This window comes from Lepisosteus oculatus, chromosome 26 (assembly GCF_040954835.1).
Source record: "Lepisosteus oculatus isolate fLepOcu1 chromosome 26, fLepOcu1.hap2, whole genome shotgun sequence".
Taxonomy (NCBI): domain Eukaryota; kingdom Metazoa; phylum Chordata; class Actinopteri; order Semionotiformes; family Lepisosteidae; genus Lepisosteus; species Lepisosteus oculatus.
In genome coordinates, this window is record NC_090721.1 from 8,309,537 (window position 1) to 8,332,271 (window position 22,735).

A 22,735-nucleotide genomic window follows, 5' to 3' on the forward strand; every position below is an offset into this window, starting at 1 on the left:
GAGATGGGGATTATTAGGAGGCCATGATTGGTAAAGGCCAGGGGGATGTTTGGCCAGGACACTGGGGTAACACCCCTACGATTTTTAATGACCACAGAGAGTCAGGACCTCGGTTATACATCTCATCCGAAAGACGGCACCTTTTTACAGTATAGTTTCCCGTCACTATACCGGGGCATTAGGACTCACACAGACCGCAGGGTGAGCCCCCCCTGCTGGTCCCACTAACACCTCTTCCAGCAGCAACCTTAGCTTTCCCAGGAGGTCTCCCATCAGGTCCTGACCAGGCTCACACCTGCTGAGCTTCAGGGGGCGGCCAGCTGGGAGTTGCAGAGTGATATGGCTGCTGGCTATTAGTGAGTGCAAAATAGTAAAAAGAAAAATAGGGGTAACTCAATTAGGATAAAAGGTGGGTTAATATAACATGTATCTGTAGATTTAAGATGGAAGGGAACTTCGGGGACTTGAGTGCACTCAAACCCCACGTCACACAAATTCACTTTACTGAAGTCATGTGCCCTTGATTCACAAGGTGTTTATGAATTGCTCATTATCAAGAGACTACACTTACATGGTTGTCTTTGGCATAATAACAAGTACATATAGCTTAATATGACACGAATAATATTGAAGTTTTCGTTATGTCTCTTGTGTTAGCCTTGAGAAGGTTCATGTTAAGGAAGTGTGGTCTACAGAACAAGGGAACGTGGAACAGACAAGGTTTCAACAGTACTCCAGACAATTATTAATTAGAATATTTATTTGGCTGACTACTTTATCCCAGGCGACTTTATAAAGGCACAATCAGAAACCTACAATGCCCTGTAATTACAATCATACTAGGTATATAGTTTATTATTTAGAACTTGAGATTTTCTCGGCACCAGCATAGGGGAGTGTTTTTACAAAATAAGCGAAACCGTGCAGCCCTGATTAGGGTGTGATTGGACTTTGTTTGGCCTGTTCATGTTGTGCTGCATTTAACACGTAAATAAATAAGTCACAATATGTCTCCGTGAACAAAAACTGCCGGGTGGAGACTTGAATCAGTGGATCAAATAAAAACAAGTAATCACGAGAATGTTTGATGTTTTGACACCACCGCCAAATTGATCATAATCAGCTGCACTCGCTTTCGCGTGCGTTTTGCGTGAGAAAAGGCTGCTCCCACAGGGCCAGCCGATCTAGAGTTATACTACCAGTATAACGGGCGCTGCAAAACCGAGGTCAGACGGGTTCCAAGTTTTCTTTTGCAAACAATCTCAGCAGTTCGAGAAAGGCCAGCTCCTCTGCGCAGCGTGCAAGCGTACGCGCTGACGTCACCGCGCACGCACGCCAGCGCAGAGCGCAGATGAAAAAGTGGAGGCCGGGGGGGGGCAGCGGAGAGGGAGTGCGAGGAATTGGGGCCAGCGGGAGAAATACGGGATTATGGTTATCGGGGGGTGTGCTGGTGCTTTCACGGGAGTAGCCTGCGGTTTCCGTCGCCGTCTTGTCACCGGGAGGGTGCTGGTGGAGCTGGGGAGAAAGGGGTACTAGCGAGGGCAAGGGAAGAGTGGTGGTAGCTGGAGGAGGAGGAGGCCGCGGCGGGGGGGCCGAGGGGAGGGGGGGGTGCTCGTTACAGAAAAAGGAAAACAATATGGCCGCCGTGGAGCTAGAATGGATCCCAGAGACTCTGTATAACACTGCTATTTCCGCCGTGGTGGATAATTACAGCCGGTCGCGAAGAGAGATCCGCTCACTCCCGGAGAATATCCAGTTTGATGTTTACTATAAGGTAAGGCGGCCTTGGGGAGGAGGGGGCGGAGGCTGAGGCTGATCTGGACGTGGTGCAGCCGTAGCGTCTGGGGTCTGTGACATAATGTAAATGGCTGCCCGACCATGTTCGGGTCTCCCCTGTCTCTCCTCTTGCCAGCACGCACGGTTTTCTCTCCCGATGTTTGTTTGTTTTGTGTGTGTGTGTGTGGGCGCAGTGAGAGCTTCCTCCGGATCATTTCGGAGCGGAGAGGGGTCGAGGAGGAAGAGGCACTGAGCTGGTGGGAGAAGATCGAATCGAGGTGTGGTCAAGTTCACTTATGAATGGGGGCATCCTCGGATGCGACTTTAAAGATTAATGTTTGACAACCAGGGCGCTGGGAGGCCTGCGGGGGTGAGAGAGCCCCCTTATTCAGGTGGTGGTGGTTGTCGTTGTCGGTATGATGGAGTCCCCCTACCTGTTATCTGTCCGCAGTACGGTACAGGAAGAATCTAACCATCGCGGTTCGCACCGTCAGGCTAAATTGAGTGAAATGGAGTGAAAGTCAAAATAAAAAAAACCGTATTTGGTGACTCGCCGGAGTGGCGGAGTTTTCGCGATACTCTTCGGAGTCCTGAATCGCGAACCCTTTTCCTTGTATGTCTTTAATCGCAGGCTTCTCACGGAGCCACAATGAAGCTATAAAATAAAAAAATCCCACGACTGGACTGCACACACATATATATATATACACACACACGCACACAAAAAAAAAAACAATTGCAAAATCGCCGCTTTCCACGCCCGTGGGTTAAAACCGTTTTTGTTTTTCCTCTCTCGGCCGGGCATTAACTTCTATAACATGCTTGTGACCTCGCAGAAAAGACGACGTATTTTTTTCCAGCGGCAACTTCGCTGAATGACACGTCAGAGTGTGAGGGAACTGAGCGGTGCCGTTCTCCCGGACGGGAGGCGGGCAGCCCTGAATAGCCCTGCTCGCTTTTGGGGACGGCCTGTATTGTCTGCGCACAATGCCCGGAGAGAACAGAATCCCAACACTGAGCCCTTCTGAAAGAGGACATTATCAAGACATTATTCTGCCGCCCCCCTCTCCTTCCACACCTGTTATTTAATGAAAACCTTATGCGCCTTTTCTGCTGCCTCTCTGCCTAGGTACGGAACCTGAAGCTGATTCCTGGCTCCGCTGAAGAGCGGCGTCTCATTTTGTTCACGTCATTTATTTTTTTTAGCAAAATTTCCACTCCCACACTTCGCCCTGTCCTTTTCCAGAGGCCTTGTAAACCACAGATAGGTTTTTTTTTACTTGACGAGCCCGGTCTGTAACTTACCCGTTAGCCTCTTCTCTTTGGGGGCAGGTAGCCTCGCCGAACTGCCCCAGGTCTGCTGCCCCTCATTTTGGCGGCCCGTCCAGTGAGGCTCACGTTTATCGTCATCTATCTCTGCGGACGTAGTATGTCCGAGCCGAGGACGGAGCAGTCATCAATGAATGCCAGACGTTGCCGGGGACAGTCTTCCAGAAGTTCCTGCTGCTCTTGGCACTTCTTCCGAGGGCAGCCGGGAATTTCTCGCAGTGTTTCCTGGCAGCCCGTCTCCGTACTTAACGCGTGGTCCAAGTCAAACCTACCTTTGGCTTAATGGCCTTTCCTGTACATACATGTAAACAGTTGGCATGTGTAACATATACAGTCTCTTTTATTCATGTCGGGTAGCTCGGCGGGGGGGGGAGTTTGGAATTACCCTCGTTATCTGAGAAGGGAGAAGGCAGAGGGAATAAATTGGGGAATGGGAATGGAAAAGCCCCTTGTTTTCCCAGGGAAGATATGTCCTCACTGATGTGCCTCCCCAGAAACCCCGATCTCCTTATATTTATCTCCGGCGTCACCCCCGCGCAGCAGGTGCTGGCGCTAACCATGCCAGTGAGCCGTGCTGGAGCCCTGCAGCTGGTACAGTTATGTCTCGGGCAGCCTCTGGTTGAGACCTAACACACATGCTCACCGACCGAATTTTATTCCTTCACTCAGAAAAGGTGGTTCAGATTACGCCCCCACCCCCAGATCTTCATTGAAGGTGCTGTCCTTCGGATGAGACGTAAAACCGAGGTCCTGACTCTCCTTGGTCATTAAGAATCCCAGGGTGTTTCTCAAGAAAAGAGGAGGGGTGTTACACCAGTGTCCTGGCCAAATTTCCCATCGGCCTTTACCAGTCATGGCCTCCTAATAATCCCCATCTCTGAACTGGCTTCATCACTCTGCTCTCCTCCCCACTGAGAGCTGGTGTGTGGGGAGAGTACTGGTGCATCATCGAGGTGGGGCTGCACACTGGTGGTGGTGGAGGGGATCCCCATTACCTGGAAAGCGTTTTGAGTGAGGTGTCCACTCTATATAACTGTAAGGTATTATTATTAATTACTTTTTGGAAAGTCTGCTGAGGGTAGTCCCAGGCTAAGCGGCATAGCTGGAAGAGCCCGAGCTGCCAGTTTTCCAGGGACGAAGTGCTCGTGACGAGCCTTAGAATGACACCCTTTAATCTCCTGCCTCGAGGAATTAAAGGGGAAAAGTCCAGGAGGCTGAGCTCAGGGTCTAAAAGCTGCTTAATTGTCTCGCTCCATGCATCTGAACAGGACCTAGTGTGCCCGTTGGACCGAGTGACCTATATCTGTCCACAGGACACTAGACGACCTGGGACTGGACTGGCCTAACTTATCCGAACTGGTCCACCTTGGTCTGTGCCTTTCCAGTGAAGGATACACTTGTCTTCTATTCTGCCTTATCTGCAGTGTTTTGTTTTTCTGCTGAGCATAGAAAGCAATGCAACATTTTCTCACTGGGGCTGATGCAGACTGGGGAGCTTAGAAGAAAAAATGATGCATATTTTGTTGAGTGTTGAACTGCAGCAAAAATAGAAAGACTGAAATCCAGAAAAAAAAACTCAATAATATGTTGTTAAAATGGAGTTTAATGATTATGACACCTATTAGTTTTGGAATTATGGAAAAAATACTTTTTTCATTTGTGATGACTCTAGCTATGTATTGAATGCACTTCCGGCTTATTTAAAATTGCATACAAAACATCTCTACGATTTTGTGTCATTTTTGGACACTGAGGCTAATTTTTTTCCCTGTGAAATTAGTTATATACACCTAAATATTTTTCCTGCACATCCATGAGGAGTTGTTCGGAGCCCAGTGTGCTCTCTGTGTGTGACGGGGTGTGATAATTCTCTTGTCCCTCCTGCCCTAGAAAAATCCTTTTTTGGGCTGAACTATAGACAGCCCATTCAGGAGCTGCCTTGGCAGAGTGTTTTCATCTGTCCCGGGCAGGCCTCTGAAGCCATGTTGACACAGTGCTGCTTTCAGCTGGGAGAGCTTTAGTGAAGAGAGCTTTTCATGCATCGCCAGTGCTCATTGTGGAGATCAGTGTCCTTTTCACTGGGAGATAGCGTTTTGCCACACTGAGGTTCAGTGGTTTCAGTCTGTGTGATCTTTGACCTTCAAAATGTTAAAATATGCAGGCTCTCTTGGACTCCCTAAACCAGCATATTAGGTACAATAAACAAGGGAACTGATTAGGAATAAACTGACAAGTTGAGGACCAGATGTTTAACTTTTAGTAGCACCACTAATGTCATAGAGGAAGTGTTGCACCCTTTATTTTTGACGTTTGGAGATGAGAGGTCTGAGCCCTGACACGCAGAGTGCCTGTGCAGCCTCTCTCTCTCTCTTTTTCTCACCAGTGCTGTCTGTGTTCTCGCTCTGTTCCAGCTGTACCAGCAGGGTCGTCTCTGTCAACTCGGTGGGGAGTTCTGTGAACTGGAGGTCTTTGCTAAAGTTCTCCGGGCATCGGATAAAAGGTATACGACACAGGGGTGCCCGGCTCCGCCTCGTCGGGGCTTTGGGGAAGAGTTCGGTATGATAGTGTGACCCCGGAGCTGAAGGGGAGTTGTATATGTACGAATCAATGCAGCGGAGGTTTTCCTCGTGTGATCTGTTTACGGAGTCTTGATGCTGCAGAGTCCGGTCTTAAACTTGGAATTTTTTTGTCATGCACTACCTGGCCTGCGAGACTGCCTGATACATTGAGACAGTTACTGGAATCGCCAAGGACAGTCAGACTTGTTTTGCTGCTTTTGGGCAGAAAATTACCCATGCTGTTTATATACAGACGTGCGAGCTAAACTTGCTGCTGTCCCATGACCCAACTTATGCATGAACTGAGATAGATATATATATGCAGTGACATCTGTAAATCTGCCCAAGATGTATTCTTAGCTTAGCCCAAGATCCTTCTTAATTTTGATACATGATAGACAGGCAAAACGTGTGAACGTCAAAGTTTCTCTTTGAAGAATGTTTTGTAACTGTGTTGCTTGGCTGTGACTGTAACATCTTTAGATTTCCTATTTGCTTGTATATAGAGGTTTAAAAATGTCCAATCTGTGGGGACTCTTAGTAACTCTCTAAAAAAGTTAGTCTTTCACAGTATTTCCCCTTCTCTGAAGACAAAGGAAGCTTTGTTGTGAAAACTGTAGTACACATAACTCATTAGAACACATTAGTCCAGTCAGATTGTGCATAGCTAAGGGATTAGTGTCCTTTAATTAATTTTTTTTTGTGGCAAATCCCGGGAGAGAGGGTGTTAAAGTCATGGAAGTTTGCAGAGTCCTTTCTAAAGCCCTGTGGGTGCTGCAATGCTGTGAGTGACGTGCAGGTGACTCTCGTCCTGCTGTCCTGTGTGCCCGCAGACACCTCCTGCACCACTGTTTCCAGGCCTTGATGGATCATGGTGTGAAGGTGGCCTCCGTCCTGGCGAACTCCTTCAGCCGCCGCTGCTCCTACATCGCCGAGTCCGACGCTCACGTCAAAGAAAAAGCTATTCAGTTCGGCTTCGTTCTAGGTGAGCGTCCGTGCTCTGCGTCTCCCGGGTGGGGCTCGGTGGTGGCTGGCACTACGGCCTCACAGCTTGGGGTTCCAGAGCTCCATATACACTTTGTCTGACCGTCTGTCTGGAGTTTGCACGCTCTTGTGTTCGTGCAGAGGTTTTCTCTTGGCGCTGTGGTTTAATGGGGGGGTTTATTTCCTGCAAAACCAGTACTAAACAAGATTGTGGCATGTAAACTAGAAAGGGAGTCGTGCACAGTGATTTCCCATGAATTGGAGTTTACGTTGGCTGCAGTGCTTGATAAGTGGTTTAGGTATATTTACACTGCCATGCTGCATTCAATGACTGAATTCGGGGACCCATGAACAGCCCCTAATAAACACCCAGCCTGCTCACAGGCTCGTCTTCATCTTCATCCAGGTGGCTTCCTGTCAGATGCGGGCTGGTACAGCGATGCTGAGAAAGTGTTCCTGTCATGCCTGCAGCTGTGCACACTGCACGACGAGGTGCTGCACTGGTACCGGGCTGTGGAGTGCTGTGTGAGGTGAGCTGTAAGCTGGCAGGTGGGCAGTTCTGGGGCAGAGGTGAACTGTCCTCGTCCCATGAGCAGGGATGACCATGCTTAGACCAGGAGTGAGCATGGCCCATGATGAAAAAGTGTTTCAGTCCTGCTGAGTCTACCGAAAAGCAAACTGAAACGTTAAACAGAAAGGTCGTTTTAAATTCGTGCTTTCTAAATAGCCATCCAGAATTATGCACACCTTTTCGGCGAGACTGCATTGCTGCGCTTCCCGAAAAGAAACGCAAAATTAGTGTAGCACGAGCGTTCTGTGAAATCGGATGGCTGTAACAGTACGGCTTTGTGCATTTTGGTTGGTCCTAGGTTGCTCCACGTACGAAATGGCAATTGCAAGTACCACTTGGGAGAAGAGACCTTTAAGCTGGCCCAGTCCTACATGGAGAAGCTGGCCAAGCATGGTCATCAGGCCAACAAGGCTGCACTGTACGGAGAGTTGTGTGCCCTGCTTTTTGCAAAGAGCCACTATGATGAGGTACGCTGAGATAAGAGAGGCTGATGGGTGAAAGGGTGTAGTGTTTGAGTGAGTGTGGGCAAGTATATGTGCCACATTGTGCTGTGTCAGAAACCTGGATGGTCTTGGATTTTATCTTGCATGATTTTAGAGTGGTGAAAGACACGGAGGTATATGAACCAAGAGAAGAGCCTCACCCTCAGCCAGCCAGTCCTGAAGCTCATTACACTGAGCCACACCAACACCAGACAAAATACAGGCTCAGTGATCCCAGTCTGGCCATAGAAACTGGGACAACATAGGAAGGCCTGGCTTCCCAGGGACAGGCTGTGCTCCCACTGGCAGCTGGGAGAAGCAGAGATAGACGTGCACATTCTTCTACACCACAGTAAATACTCTGGGATTAGACAAACATTCTCCCTGAAATAATTAACCTAATCCCAGAATTCCCACACCTGCCAGAATCGGAACAGCTCCCGGGGAAAGGAGATCAAACGTAATGGAGCTGGCAGCCTAGTGTTCAGTATGAGATATCCTGTCACAGCCTTGGAAACAGAAAATGAGCCTCTCAAATAATCCTACGTTTTTTTTTTTTTGTTCTAAATGTGTTGTAATTGTTATTGCATTAGCAACATTGTAATTCAAGAGTCCTGCCAATAAAACCTATTGAATTTGAAACCACACTATCCTTCAAACCCATTTCTCTTGGCATGGCCTCTAATAACCGTCACCTCCTAAGTATTACAAGAATGTGTTGAACGGAAAGAAAACCGAAATCATTTCTCGTGTTCCACGTGTTTCCTTGCCAAGTTTCTGACTACAGGGCTGAGCATGAGGGTAGAGCAGTGGAGACTAAGCAGTTGGAGTGAAAATCTGTAGTTGGGCTCTTCTTTGATTCTGTTTTTTTTTAAATATGCGTTTAACCACTGACTGTATGCAGGCACAAAAGCAAGGCTGGTCACCCTTCTAGTGTTTAAGCAGAGTCATTCTGAAGAATTAAGGGACAAAAACAGTTTCTTCCTGTTCTGAACAGTTGCTTCTGTATAAGCCTCTGTGGTATTTGTGCTTTCAGGCTTACAGATGGTGTATAGAAGCAATGAAGGAGATCACGGTGGGTCTGCCTGTGAAGGTGGTGGTTGATGTCCTCAGACAGGCATCTAAGGTGACTGTTAACCCTGTTCATGTTCACTCATTATTCCTGCTGGTGATCTGTGATAATGAGCTACAGCTTTTTCCTGGATCCTTCAAGTCCAGGAGAGCTCGGCCACACGGTGGTATTGTTTCTCAGTGGTGTTTGTCTCTCTCTACAGGCCTGTGTTGTGAAACGCGAGTTTAGGAAAGCTGAACAGCTAATAAAACATGCTGTGTTTTTGGCACGGTAAGCAGTTATCTACAGAGTTTTTTTCTGTATTCTAGATTTTGTACATTTTTCTAAATATCAAGTTCAGCTTTCTAAATATCCCTTTTTGTTGTTTTTTTTCAGGGAGCATTTCGGACATAAGCACCCAAAATATTCAGACACTCTACTAGATTATGGTTTTTATTTACTAAATGTAGATAACATCTGTCAGTCTGTCGCTATCTACCAGGTAGGTAATATTATGCAATTTATACAGTTAGGTACACATTATCATTTGCTAAGTTCCTTTTAGATTTCTGGGTCGGTTGAGTTTTTTGTAACTGCTTTACGAGAGGTTTCTAATCTGAGCAATTTCTTTCTTCCAGACAGCACTTGATATTCGGCAGTCTGTGTTTGGGGGGAAAAACATACATGTAGCAACAGCACATGAAGACCTAGCTTATTCTTCTTATGTGCACCAGTACAGCTCTGGCAAATTCGACAATGCACTGTAAGTAGCCAGTCTGCAAAGATTAACATGGTTGTTCTGCTCCCAGATCTTTAAATAACACATTTCTGTTGTGACTAATTTAGTTAATTTCCGTGGTTACGTTCCATCTGTGCAATTTACATCCCACATAAATAAAATTGCACATTTGAAAAGCATTTGGCCATGAGGCTGACTCCATTGTTGCGTAGCTCTTGGAAATAAAGGTCTCCGGAAAGATGCTGTGCAGTGATCTTTCCTGTTGTTCTCTGGTTTTTTCCTTCCCAGATTCCATGCGGAACGTGCCATAGACATCATTACTCACATTCTTCCTGAGGACCACCTGCTCCTGGCGTCGTCCAAACGAGTGAAAGGTACTGTCCAGCTCCCGGCAATCTTATAATTTATTCCTTACATTTATATAGCGTCTTATATACGTTTATAGCAAGTAGTAATTGCTGGCAAAACTGTCTTGGAAGACGAGCAATATTTTTATTGGATTAAAAGAGATGTATTCACAAGCCTGCTTGTTTGCAATGTAATAGGGCCGCTTGACCTCACCCAGTGTTTTGTTGCCTCATTCTCAATCACAGACAATGACGACAATATGATTCTGCACATACCTGGAAATTTCATGTTGTGAATTGGAGTTTTTACACATTACTGTGTCATTTTACATTCATTGTGGTTTGAAAAATGGTGCTGCAGTTCCCCTTGAATAATACATGCCACAGTAGCAGTGTGGGCGCCGCTCTGCAGAGCAGCTCCCTGACATGCTTCGGCTCTGATTTCCCAGCCCTCATCCTGGAGGAGATTGCCATCGACTGCCATAACAAGGAGACAGAGGAGAGGCTCCTGCAAGAGGCTCACGACCTGCACCTGTCCTCCCTCCAGCTGGCCAAAAAAGCTTTCGGGGAGTTCAACGTTCAGACGGCAAAACACTACGGCAACCTCGGGCGGCTCTATCAGTCCATGCGCAAGTTCAAGGTCCGTGTCTCTCGCGCCTGTCCTGCGGGCGAGGATTAGGCAGGGTCCTTGCTGTAGGGGCTCCCCGCGCCTGTGTCGCTCTGTGGTCTGCAGGGCCTGTCTTTGTGATGTAAATTGGAGGTTTTTACACATTACTGTCTACAGTTTGCATTCATTCTGGTTTGAAATGTCCCAGAAACTCTGATGCTAAGGTGTCCTAAAGCAAGTCTGAAGCAGAATGGCCCTAATTTGTAATTGCTTTCTTGTTTGAATTGCTCAGCTTCGGGTCATCTGAAGAGTTCTTACTTCTTGGAAATGGAGTAAAGACTGTCCTGCTGAAGCTTTAAAAGATAAATTGGTGGCCGTCACTTGCACAAGGGGTCGGGGGGATTTTATTTAATTTGTTCTTGTTTATGTAGCCCAGATCCACAGAATCAATCCTTGTAAGTAGAAGTTCCTTCTAGGTGCCGCTGCAGCCGAAGGGACTTTGGCAGCTGCAGTACTGACGTGCCCTTGTGTTGTGGTTTTGAGCGCAGGAGGCGGAGGAGATGCACATCAAAGCAATTAAGATCAAGGAGCAGCTGCTGGGGCAGGAGGATTATGAGGTGGCGCTGTCGGTGGGACACCTGGCCTCGCTGTACAACTACGACATGAACCAGTACGACGATGCTGAGAAGCTGTACCTGCGCTCCATTGCCATCGGTGAGTGTGCAGCCAGTGTGTGCGCAGATCACTCTGATCGGGCTGTGAAACTCCGCAGCTTCCTAATACACATCGCCACCCTGACCCGCCATGCCCAAGCCAGCTTTCACGGAAGCTTTCGGTTTGTTACACTTCTTGGCTTTTAATCAAATCAAATTAACATCCTATGTAATCCTAACATGACAGTAACTCTTGGAGGCAAATATATTTCTGCAGCAGTGTCAGTGTTGAGATGTCCAAGCTTTCAATTCAATTCAACTTTATTTGTCATTATACTTACACAGGTGCGTAGTATAGTGAAAAGTGTTTCTCATTAGTCACTCAGCTGCAGTATATAAATAGAACAGAAGATAAAACAATAGACAGTAACACAATAACAGTGTAATAATTTTCATTCTGTTCTTTTAAGAAACTTGAAAAAATAGCCAGTTCAGTTCCTGTCTCGAGAGCTGAAGCTTTTTCTCTGTGCGTGCTTCTCTCACCCAGGGAAGAAGCTCTTTGGCGAGGGTTACAGCGGACTAGAATATGATTACCGGGGCCTGATCAAACTGTACAACTCGGTGGGCAACTATGAGAAAGTCTTTGAGTACCACAACATCCTGTCCAACTGGAACCGGTTGAGGGACCGGCAGTTTGCAGTGGCCGACGCCCTGGAGGATGTCAACACCAGCACTCAGGCCACCCAGGAGGTGGTGCAGTCCTTCCTCCTGTCCCAGGGCCACAGCGAAGGGGCTGCCTGCTGAGCCCTGCACGTGCAGCCCTCCCGCAGAGCCCCTCTAGAGGCCAGACTGATGTGGGACACCACCACGACCGGGGGGCAGCCTGCCTGACTTCAGAAAAGGACAAGGAACTCTGCCCCCTAGAGGCCTCTGTCCGCGTCTCACCTTTGCCCTCACCAGCAGCTCATTACTGGCACCTGCTCCTCAAGAGCTGGGTGGAAGGTGCTGTCCTCATGCTGCGATAACCAAGTATCACCCACACAGCTTCTGCAACCCCCTTGTTTTCCCCTCTGTCCTACCAGGCTATCAGACCCTTTAAACCAGCTTTAAAGAAGAGACAAAGGGGAAGAAAAAAAATATTTTGCCGTTCATTTGATTTTTGTTACTGACTTTTAATTGCTGAGTAGCCACATACGCCACATTTTGGAATTCAATGCATCCACAGTCCCAGGCTGGGAGTCTTTTACATAGAAGTGCACAGCAGCAAGTCCTGGGGTCAAGCAATATATTTCTACAGGAAAACGTCAGCGACCTCAAATCTGGAGCCTTTGCTGTGGAGAAGGATAGTGTTTGGGATCGTCTCCCTATTGTAGGGGATGTGTGTGCGCGTGGGCATCACACATGTCCGAATATCAGCCCAGTGAGCGATGTTGCATGTTTTTAGATTGTTCTCATCACTTGTGGACCAGTTATTCTTTTTAATATTTTGCTTCTGTCTTGGCATCATTAAAACGGGGAAAAAAAGTCAGTGTCTGGTCCTCAACCAGAAGAAATTATATTTGATTTGATTACTTTAAAAGTACAATTAAATTGCACCCATGTGTTACATTTGTACTCTGGATTCTTTGGACCAGTGGCTTTGCTCCTGCTTTAGATAAATGGCCAATTTAAAGCTTTTAATTTTTTTTTACCCCCACTTTAAATTTAAGATTGATTGTCAATGCCAATGATCCTGAAGTTGTGTGAATTACAGTTTCAAGTCAAAATAGCCAAATCGTAAAACTAAACTCTAGATGTATAGGAGTGATCAGCTGGTTCTGGGATTTTAAACGTTGCCAACAGAAGTGTTTTAAAGGGGCAGAGGTCAGGTTACAGAGTTTGGGGAGCAGTGTACCCTCACTCAGTGGGAGGTGACGGTGTACAGACTCTGTGGTCCAGGGCGTGTGTTGTTAGGTTTGGCTCAGATGTCCAATCGCATTGCTGAGGTCCCGATACGTGCAGTCTGACACTGAATTCAGAGTAACTGTGCTGCCTGCTCGAGTCTTCCTCTGAGTCTCTTTGCTCATGTTTCACATCCTCAAGCCCCTGCAGTCCTCCCAACAAACACTACAGGTGACACTGAAGGCTGTTATAAAGGGGCTCTAGAAAGTGGGACAAACATTTTCACTGATACACAGGAAAGATCAAGAGGTGTTGGGTATGTAATCATGGTGTTATAAACAGCACGATCGCTTTGTTTCACTCTTTCTGGGACAAACTGCATAGTGTTGTTTGTCCTGTGCAGGGACTGTACTGAATTGCGTAGTCTGGGGAAGTGGATTTGGCTTGTTGCTAGAGTAGCCACTGCACAGGACTGCTCGGGATGCTATGCCCAACCACATGTGTACAGGAACGTTAACAGCTGGATCTGATTGACCACTGAGCCAGCCGGAAAGCACTATTCTTTGTTTCCTGCTCCACTTGGTCTGCCCCTTCCTCCTCTCCATCACGTCACACCGTTCCTTGTGAGGTTCTACACAATCGTATAAACAGTGTGCATCATTTCACCACTTGTATTCAAGTTTATGTACTTTATAAATCACTGCTAATATATTCTGAACTTTTGTTTTGGCTCCAGTGCATCGATCGGTTCCTTTCACAGCCTTCTAAAACGTAATCTCAAAAGTGAATCATGGTTCTGTTCCTTGTTGCATTTTAGCCCGTCTCTGACCGGTGTCCAAGCCTTAGCCTTAAAGGATATCCAGCCTGGTGATCTGGGCCTGTGGTGCTATCTCTACGTCCCCTCGTGTAAAGAGCAGGTCCTTCATTCCAGCTGTTTGTCATCATGTGTGAAGGGTCACTGACAGCCCCTTTTATGCAGTAGGTACGGGTGCTCTGGGGTGGTTAGTTCTGATACGAACACACGGAGCTGTGAATCTCCTGTGCCTGTTGTGGCCAGGCCCTCGGTCACAGGCGGTGACTCGTGCTTTAGTCCACGCAGTAGACTAGTCAACAGTCAACTAGTTAACGGTGCTGATGGCGAATTTTAGTCCAGGACCGAGTGATGTTATCAATTTTGAATGCAGTATATGTTCTGGGAACTGGTCCAGGTAATTTACAGAGCTAGTGTGCTAAGTGCGTTGTAGTTCTGTGAAGTGGATTTTTTGCCTGTGCTGTTATTCCCGATTGTAAATGACCTCGACTCTAGTTCACACTGCCTAGCCCCAACAACATCAATCCAGCCAGTGACACCAGGGACAGAATCAGGCACATCGGCCATTTCTCTCTTGTGCAGTCCAAATTTTAATACTGTTATAGCATTATAAGCGGGTTTTCTATGGAAAAAGGCTTAGAACTCCTTCAAGCAAACTCGATGACTCTTCAGGTTTCATTTTAAATTTAATTTTAGCTCCAGAAGTCCTTTATTTTTTTTCCCCCTTTCACACCATTAAAGATCTAGAAACATGCTTCATTAGCCTACCTTGCATATGGAGAATGCAGTAGTTCAAAGAAATCGCACGCCTTCAGTAGACTTGGGCACCGCAGAACTTGCGGAGTTCATATGGACACACTTCCCATAATCCCTCGATTGAAAAATCATGGCCGTGGGAAGAGGCAAAGGATATTATGGGGTGACGTGTTGACGCAAGAAAATTTTCCTTCCTTCTGGTGCTCCTCAAAATGTGATGTGAACGTTCTAGACAGGTTCTTGTCTGTTACAATCCATGTTTCTCTTCTGTAAAAACACTAAAGGCATGCAAAGAGCTGATATGAGTATAAAAGATGCTTTTTTGTCATTTTAATGTGGCTTCCAGTAATGTAGCTATAAATCATCATGAATGTCAATTTAAGGGCTGATTTGTGGTATTTTGGACACTTGTTTTTGTACAGAAAGGTAAGTCCTAAAAAAGGTGGTTTATCCCAGTCCTGGTTCTGGAGGCCCACACACCTGCTGCCTTTCATTCCACCCCACCTGAATATTTACAATACTGGCCTTTTTTCTACTCGAAACGTGTTTGATGAAAGGCAGCAGAATATTATGAAATGCAGTAATCAAAAGGCAACATGCAAGGGGTTTGAAAGCCGAAAACACTCCCAGCACTTCAAAGAAATGATCCTGTGTGAATTCCCATTATGTAACAGAGCTCTTTTTGGTATAAAAACCAGCAGATGCACAGGCCTTCAGGACCAGGATAGGGAATCCTTGGTTTCTCCATTGCCTCTGGAATATACTTTGCTTCCCAATTTCCCACTGGAACCATCCTTGAAAGGAAGGGAGTGTGTCTCCATCTTGGGTTTCACTTCTACTGGATGGCTTAATTGAAGTAATTCTTTGAGATTAACATCCCCTTGAGCCCCTGACCTAAGGCCGCCTGTAAGCCTTAAAAGTTGGGGCTTTGCTGAACCTAGGTTTGGAGACTGCCTCTTAGACGAGTAAAGAATGTGCAGAGGAATCAAAGTTTGTTCTAGGGAGGAAGTTGATCACTCGTGCTTCAACCCCAAACAAGAGCATGGCTCTGAAACAACTAAGGTGCTGTTCTCTCAAGAGGATTTTTCAGCAAAGCCCAAGTCCCTCTTTTATAGCAGAAGATTAACTGTCTTGGAATGCTAGAACGATGGAGAACGTAGTGTAGACGGCTCATGAAAATGGCAGAAGAATGATCAATTCTTTAATAAAGGGATCAGCCAATTCCTTTTGGGGAACTGAGAGATGGTGCAGCAGATAGGTCCTGCAACGGTGAATTTGTTCGGTGCACAAGCAGTTGTACACTCCCTGGGAGGTTTCACCATTTTAACACTGATTTGTGGAATTGCTGTGTGCACCTCGTGCCTCTGAACACAGCACATAAATGTATTCTTTAAATGCTCTAGTTTTACATGAAATTGGAGTAGGGATTTAGCAATCTGCAGTAAGTGTCTGAATGTTCAGTTCAAGATCTAAGTGTGTGTTGCTTTCTGACACAGTAATGAGCAGTATGTCTGTACTATGCAGAAAGGGATTATGAATACATGGGGGTTGACTGTGAATACTGGGGCCTTTGACAGGCAAGAGCAGCATTGTGGGATGGCAGCTGTATAGGTTAGCACAGGTACTATTTGCATATGTGTCATGTTTAATTATATGGAACCAGTCCTTCGTTCATAGAATTGAGTGGCCTTAGTGTGTGATTTGAAGTGCTTATTTTCCCAAAATTAATTCACAATAAATTATCAAGTTTTGTGCTGCACAACTGGTGGTTCACCCTTATAGTTCTATACTTTTTGCGTTACTGCTGTACTCCAGGAAAACCATTTGCATTCCTGCTGTTCCCTTAATCTACATTGCTTAAATACCAATATGAAAATGGAGAAAGAATATGCTTGAAGATAATTTTATTTCATATTAACACTGTACTATTTTTGTATTTTTCATAAATATTTTAACAATGAGTATTCCACTCTTTTAAAGCTTTTACTGGAAGGGTTAAGGAAAATGAATGTGTAAGTTATGAAGTGACAAATTAAATACATAGTTTAAAATCCCCCCCTCAGTAGTGCCATAATGAGCCTGTGTAAAGAGATCAACATTGCTAATGTTTAATCAAGGATTCTTTCATTGCCTGTGTATTAATATAACTCATTATAACAGAATCCTAACTCCATAAAGTCTGCAGTGCCCAACATTGTGTAGCCATCAGACCATATTAAACATTTGTAACCAACATTGTGAATTTCTGTAACTATTGCTGAAGGAAACAAATATAGTATTAATGCAGCCTCGGGTAGCCTCTCTCTTTTTTTTTTCATTAAAAGAATGAGTGCTTCTTCATGTGACGTGGCTTACGCTTGAACAATATTAAAAACTGCAGTCTTGATAGAAATGCTGAGGTTGATGTGCAGGATGAGCGATTGTGACGGTGTTTGGCTATAGCTCAGAGACAGCCCAGCCCTGGAAGACAGCACACCAGCTGGAGCTCCAGTGGAAGTGTTCACTGTTGAAAAGCGGTGAAGCCCCATACCCGTTTCCCCATCCTTCCACTTAAAACTCAGGAATGCCCCCCTGCTTCTGTCCCCGTTATTCTGTAACTTTTTTTTTTCCTACAGCTGACACCCGAAAACATACAACAATCACTCAAGGGCTTTGCCTTTACCGGCATTTGCCCCTGGGGCAGGAAACGAGAAACACAAGTGGGTAAAAGGAAAAACATTAAAAATTGAAAGAAGAGTTTAAAAGAGGGGGTCTGCTGCAGTTTTTAAGCAGACAGAGGGGGGGAAACTCCACATGAAGCAGGCAATTAGAGCTGAATCGCCCACTATAAGTGATGGCCTGATGAAGTACAGTATTTGTGTGTCATGTTCTCCAGACATTGGGGCACTATGGATACTAACATAAAGCTAAAAGAGACTTTAGCAGCATTCCAGAGGAGACTTGTTTTCTACCAGTTAAACAGTCGGTAAAAGTGCAAACACGCGACTCCTAGGTGTGAAACCCTGATTCCCCTTTTTCACAAATATTTTGCCTAAGGCTTAGCTTGTCAGCAGGTTTTTGTACTTGTTCCATTCCATCAAGGTGCTCCTGCAGGGAGATGTGGTGCAGTTCAACCTGAACTGCTCAAGTGCTGGAGGTATGCTGATCACAGCAGGTTCACTCTTCCTCCTTCGCCGCCTTCTCATCCCTGGTGAGAAATCGAATATGCATCCAGATGCACCACACCTGGAAAAGAGAGCCGGACAATCGCTGGGAAAAGAGACGAGATAATGTGTCCCTTACAACTAAAACAATTTGACCAAGCCATTATCAAAGCCAGCAGTCATATCACCCTGCAACTCACAGCTGACAGCTGCATCTCACAGGGCACCAGTCTGGCGAGTACAGTTTCTGTGGCACAACTGTCACGTCCTGCTCTCCTGAGAAAGCCAACGTCGGAGGAGCAGCAAGAGGACGCGTGCTGTCCTGCTGGAACAGTGTCCCGTCCGGGCGAGCCCACAGGTAGTGTGGCGCCGTGCAGGCAGGTCACAGTTAATCGTTAAAGGTGGGGCTCTGCAAGACACAGCTCCTCCTGTCCAGAACTTCACGCTTGGGCCTGTGCATCGATGAATCTGTTTTACACCCCAATCAGCGCATCGTTGTGCGCGTTTGTGACACACTCGCCCATGTCTTTCTACACCCGCCGATGTCCGCGTAAAACCTTGATTCATCGCTGAAACCGACTTGGCTCCACCACTGATGAATTCAGTGGCTGAAGTCGCTTACTCCAGCCTGCACCATTCCTTTCTGTGTCTTTCCTTTTTTTTCACAGAGACTTGGCATTCAGTATCTCGCCTCCTGTGCCCAATCGACTCACACTGATAAGCTGAATAAGCGCTTTTGCAGTACAGTGACTCACAGATATCGTCGTCTTAAAGCATCCAAAAACATTCAATCGTAATGCATTTAATTCCTTTTTCGGTTCTGCTGTCGGTATACGTTTTTATAGAAGACGGTACTGCAGAGCACCAGGGTTTGATGCAGTATTGCCGCATCGATGCAAACGGACACAGAAACTGCATTACCGCGGTGTTGTCTCGACCCCCTCATTCAACACTCCTGCAGATCTCACCTCCACAGTGAAGCACAGCAGCCTCCCTGCTATGAGGACGATGGCCCCCAGCCCTTGCAGCCAGGCCGGGATGGAGAGGGGCTCGGTCAGGACCCCACGCTGATACCCGTACAGCCACACGGGCAGGACATGCAGCCCACCGATTGCCAGCACGCCTGGAGGGGTCTTAAAGCCTGAGCACAGTGGAGAGGGCACACAGCAGGACAGTGGGCACTTCTTCATTTCATAAGGAAAATAAAACCGCAGACATGTTTTTTCAGCAGAAACAATATATATATATATTTTTTTACTTTTCAAAACTTAAATGCTTGAAAAAGAAGAAATGTTTATTGCAAACAAACAACCTCTTAGGTAAATGAAGTAATCAGAAAGGTCGGGAAGTAAAACCCTGCAGGTGTGTGGTTCTCTAGGACCAGGATAGAGAACCCCTGTCCTAAACTAAACAACTGTGAGACTTAAAGACACACTTTTTCATATTCATCACCCTGTAATCAGAACACTTTTAGGGAGCTTAATCCCCCATTTCTCCCAGTGAGGATCTAAGACACAAATTGTATCCTGTGTTCAAAATATTAACCTGCCCTGAACTCAGATGTTTTAAATGTGTTGCCCTTAATATGTGCCTTCATATATTTCATGCAAGATCATTTGACTCCCTTGGAGGAGTATAGAGGGGGGAAAAAATACGTTAGAATTTATTGGACAAAATTCTAGGAATAAAAAGATAAATCTCAAAACTAATTGAATGCAGTGTGCAATATGGAGAGAAGGGGGAGACCACCTTCTAGTAAAAACGATAAAACTCTCCCGAGTGACCTTAAAGTTTCCACAAGGGTCAGTTGAATACACAGGAATGTCCGAGCAGGATGTGCTGCCCTGTCTTCAATGGAGGGGGGTAGCTGCACTATATTACCGCTGTACGGTCGTGTGCAAAAGAGATGTCGAGGAAGTGTCCTCGTTGGAAAGGCCACACCCTTTTCGCCGCCCGCCGCCCGCCTCCCGCCGTTGACCGTGGGCGTGGCTCACCATTGGCCATGACAGCCTGCACCCAGGGGGGGCCCGCTCCCAGACGGCTCTTCCACTGGGCTCCCAGGGCGCTGTGCGTGCAGACGAACACGCACCACTCCACCGCCGCCACCAGCCAGCCCGCCTGCGAAGAGCCCCCCGGCACGTGAGCAGCTCCGCACAGCTCCCACGGCCTTATTATTATTACTCATCAAATTGATTGATTAAATTAAGCACTGTTCGATATGATGCAGCTCTGTAACCCTGCGACACAGCTGACAGCCCACTGAAGCCCAGCAGGTATGAGCCTGGTCAGTACCAGGGAGACTCCTGGGAAAAAGCTAAGGTTGCTGCTGGAAGGGGTGTTAGTGGGGCCAGCAGGGGGCGCTCACCCCGTGGCCTGTGTGGGTCCTAATGCCCCAGTATAGTGACGGGGACACTATACTGTAAAAAAAGTCACTGTCCTGCAGATGAGACATAAAACTGAGGTCCTGACTCTCTGTGGTCATTAAAAATCCCAGGGCAAATCTCCCCTGCAAGATATTGAGACTCAGTGACTTGTAAGTGTTTTCACACACACACACACACACACACACACCATGGTGCTTCCGGGACGCCCTGTACCTCGAACAGCATGCTCCACAGCATGCCCCGGCCCAGGTTGTCAACCACCACATCCAGCCAGGCCCCGAACTCCGACGTCTGGTTCAGGCGCCGGGCTGCCCAGCCGTCCACCCCTGAGATACCGAACACAGACACCCTGTCACTGCGCTGGTCTGGACTGGGCCCCGGGGTCTGGAGACACAGACACCCCGTCCCTGCGCCGGTCTGGACTGGGCCCCGGGGTCTGGAGACACAGACACCCCGTCACTGCGCCGGTCTGGACTGGGCCCCGGGGTCTGGAGACACAGACACCCCGTCCCTGCGCCGGTCTGGACTGGGCCCCGGGGTCTGGAGACACAGACACCCCGTCACAGCCAGGGAACTATAGTCCCTCTCGACAAAATTAAAATCAGGCTTTCAATATCAGTACCCTGTATTCTTCTGTTGCTTTGCCTTCTGCTTTCCCACTCAGTAGACCTACTATACAAAGTTTCCTCACCATCCAGTATGATGGAAATGACGTAGCAGGGGATGAAAACCTCAGGCTCGTGGAAGTAAGCCCAGGCGATGCCCAGCAGCAGGACCCGGATGTACCCTGTGCGACAAGAGATCACCTGTGAGAGGAGTGACGTCACTGACGGACCTTGGCCTTTATTATCTCTAACTATCTCCATCTAGGTGCGTGCAGCAGTGTCCATCTGAACACAAACGGCCCAAAGATGTATTGTTAAACGTAAGATTCCCTCAATTAAGATGGCATAAACACAGAACGGCACTACGCGAGCAGCCGTCGCGTTGGGAAGCCAGCGCGTCGCTCGCCGACACGCTTCTTAACCGTGCCTGGCTGGCGTACATATTGTTTTCGTTCCTCACCAATAACATTCGGGACGAACAGTAACACCTCCAGTCCCATTTCATCCCCTCCGGAGCGACGCCCGCCCCCTCGCCGACTGCACAGTCTCCACTTCCCGCACGGCTCCGCGGCTCGGCAGGAAGGGCAACTTCATCTCATCAGCTCAATATCACCTCCTGCAGCGCCCGTGACGTCGGCTACGGGGGAGAGGAAACAGCACCTCATTAACATACGCGGCGAGACGTCTGAGGGCCAGCTTGTCAAGCCCCGTTTCCACGAGAGTTTCTGCGGGAAGAGCGCCGTGGCGCCCTGAATTACTCCACCGACCGACCACCGTCACCCCTCCGCGTCTGTCTTCCTGATGCGCCGAGCCCGTCACCTCCACAGCAACGCGGGCAAACACGCTTCCTCTGCGTGTTTGTCTATTTAATTTTTGGTTCAAACTTTTATTTACGGTCATTATAATCCGATCGAAGAACAAAAGGTATCCGAAAAAAATGAGAGATAAGAGGGTGTAGCGTTGGACCTTTTTGTTTTGTGATTATGATATATAGGAAGTATTACCTACAGATTAACTGTAAATAAATGTTATTTTTCCATAGAACATCTACTTCCTCAGCGTTTCTCCTGTCAGGACACTTCGGCGGCAACCAGTAAGCCGCTGACCTCTGCAATGATAACTTTTCTCTTCAAGCATTTGAATGTGGGTGTTAGATCTAAGATGTTTGATATGATGTTATGCTGTACAATGGGAAAAGATCGTGTATTTCTAATCAATTATTGATAACGGATATAAATCGCATCCACAAAACAAAATGGACCAATACTACCCCCCTTCAATGCTTATAAGGCGGAAATACAATATTCCTTCAACTCCATAAAAGGCTAGAAAAAAACAAGGCAAAAAACACAATTGGCGTGTGTAAAATTGTAACCTGTCGTGTTCAGATTTGTAATTATCTCTGGCAATATATTGTTCTGGGTGTTTTTTTTTTGTTGACTTGTCTTTTTCCATCCATTTTCTCTTTTATCATGTATTAATGTTCAATAAAACTTGACTTTTTAATATCGGTAACCACAGTGGCACCAATGTGTTTCGAACATAGAAATGGTCCTACTAACGGTAGGGTATTTTATAAATATCGGAGTTTATTCCGTAAGTCAACCAAATTTCAAAACAAAACCGCTATTAGTTTATCAATAACTTGCTTGATCTGTTTTCATTTGTTTCAAGGTGATGCGCTGTATTTCTCCCTGAGGCCACTTGAGGTCGCTATAACATTATTGGGATCCTTTCCGGACGGGCCTGCAGGCCTCACCAGAATGAGCACATGAGACAGGTCACAGTCGAACCCGGGACTGACTGTCGTTGCTCTTGCCTGGTCTGATTCCAGAGCCAGCGTTAGTTTTTTTGTTTTGTAATGTGGTGACCAGAATTGTATACGATATTCTAAATGTGGTCTTGGAATTTTCTGCAATTTAGACAACATCACTTGCTTGAAATTAATCACTTTTAATGTCATGATAGTCTGTTTAACATTTTTTATGGCCTAGAAGACGACAATGATGTGCTAACAAGACAGTCCAAGACAGTATGAGCTGTTTATCATGCCTGTGG

General features: G+C 46.8%; 2 protein-coding genes across 4 annotated transcripts; one reads left to right on the top strand and one right to left on the bottom strand.

Moving 5' to 3' along the window:
• Window positions 1–1,330: 1,330 nt before the first annotated feature.
• Window positions 1,331–16,832, top strand: appbp2 (amyloid beta precursor protein (cytoplasmic tail) binding protein 2). 2 transcript variants are annotated; one of them, XM_006640900.3, is made up of 13 exons: window positions 1,331–1,774; window positions 5,517–5,605; window positions 6,497–6,648; window positions 7,054–7,177; window positions 7,517–7,685; window positions 8,737–8,826; window positions 8,975–9,042; window positions 9,148–9,253; window positions 9,390–9,514; window positions 9,779–9,864; window positions 10,287–10,477; window positions 10,993–11,158; window positions 11,645–16,832. In XM_006640900.3, exons 1-13 carry the CDS (start codon window positions 1,637–1,639, stop codon window positions 11,899–11,901), a joined length of 1,761 nt encoding a protein of 586 aa, XP_006640963.1. In that variant the 5' UTR covers window positions 1,331–1,636; the 3' UTR covers window positions 11,902–16,832. The 2 variants fall into 2 exon arrangements, with proteins under 2 accessions (XP_006640963.1, XP_069040652.1); XM_069184551.1 differs by lacking the exon at window positions 1,331–1,774 and adding an exon at window positions 1,801–2,054.
• Window positions 16,433–21,422, bottom strand: si:ch1073-145m9.1 (CDP-diacylglycerol--glycerol-3-phosphate 3-phosphatidyltransferase). Of its 2 annotated transcripts, XM_015367672.2 has the most exons (6): window positions 21,138–21,422; window positions 20,764–20,859; window positions 20,286–20,398; window positions 19,683–19,806; window positions 18,657–18,829; window positions 16,433–17,770 (listed from the first exon to the last, which is right to left on the bottom strand). In XM_015367672.2, exons 1-6 carry the CDS (start codon window positions 21,175–21,177, stop codon window positions 17,702–17,704), a joined length of 615 nt encoding a protein of 204 aa, XP_015223158.1. In that variant the 5' UTR covers window positions 21,178–21,422; the 3' UTR covers window positions 16,433–17,701. The 2 variants fall into 2 exon arrangements, with proteins under 2 accessions (XP_015223158.1, XP_069040653.1); XM_069184552.1 differs by lacking the exon at window positions 21,138–21,422 and having other exon boundaries at window positions 20,286–20,456; window positions 20,764–20,832.
• Window positions 21,423–22,735: the final 1,313 nt, after the last annotated feature.

Coding starts and splice junctions, on each gene's coding strand:
- appbp2 (XM_006640900.3), top strand. CDS start 1,637: ATGGCCGCCGTGGAGCTAGAATGGATCCCAGAGACTCTGTATAACACT. Junction 9,515..9,778: donor GGCAAATTCGACAATGCACT/GTAAGTAGCCAG, acceptor TTTCCTTCCCAG/ATTCCATGCGGAACGTGCCA. Junction 11,159..11,644: donor CCTGCGCTCCATTGCCATCG/GTGAGTGTGCAG, acceptor TCTCTCACCCAG/GGAAGAAGCTCTTTGGCGAG.
- si:ch1073-145m9.1 (XM_015367672.2), bottom strand. CDS start 21,177: ATGGGACTGGAGGTGTTACTGTTCGTCCCGAATGTTATTG. Junction 18,830..19,682: donor GCAGGCTGTCATGGCCAATG/GTGAGCCACGCC, acceptor CACTGTGCTCAG/GCTTTAAGACCCCTCCAGGC. Junction 17,771..18,656: donor TGCTGTGCTTCACTGTGGAG/GTGAGATCTGCA, acceptor TCTCTTTTCCAG/GTGTGGTGCATCTGGATGCA.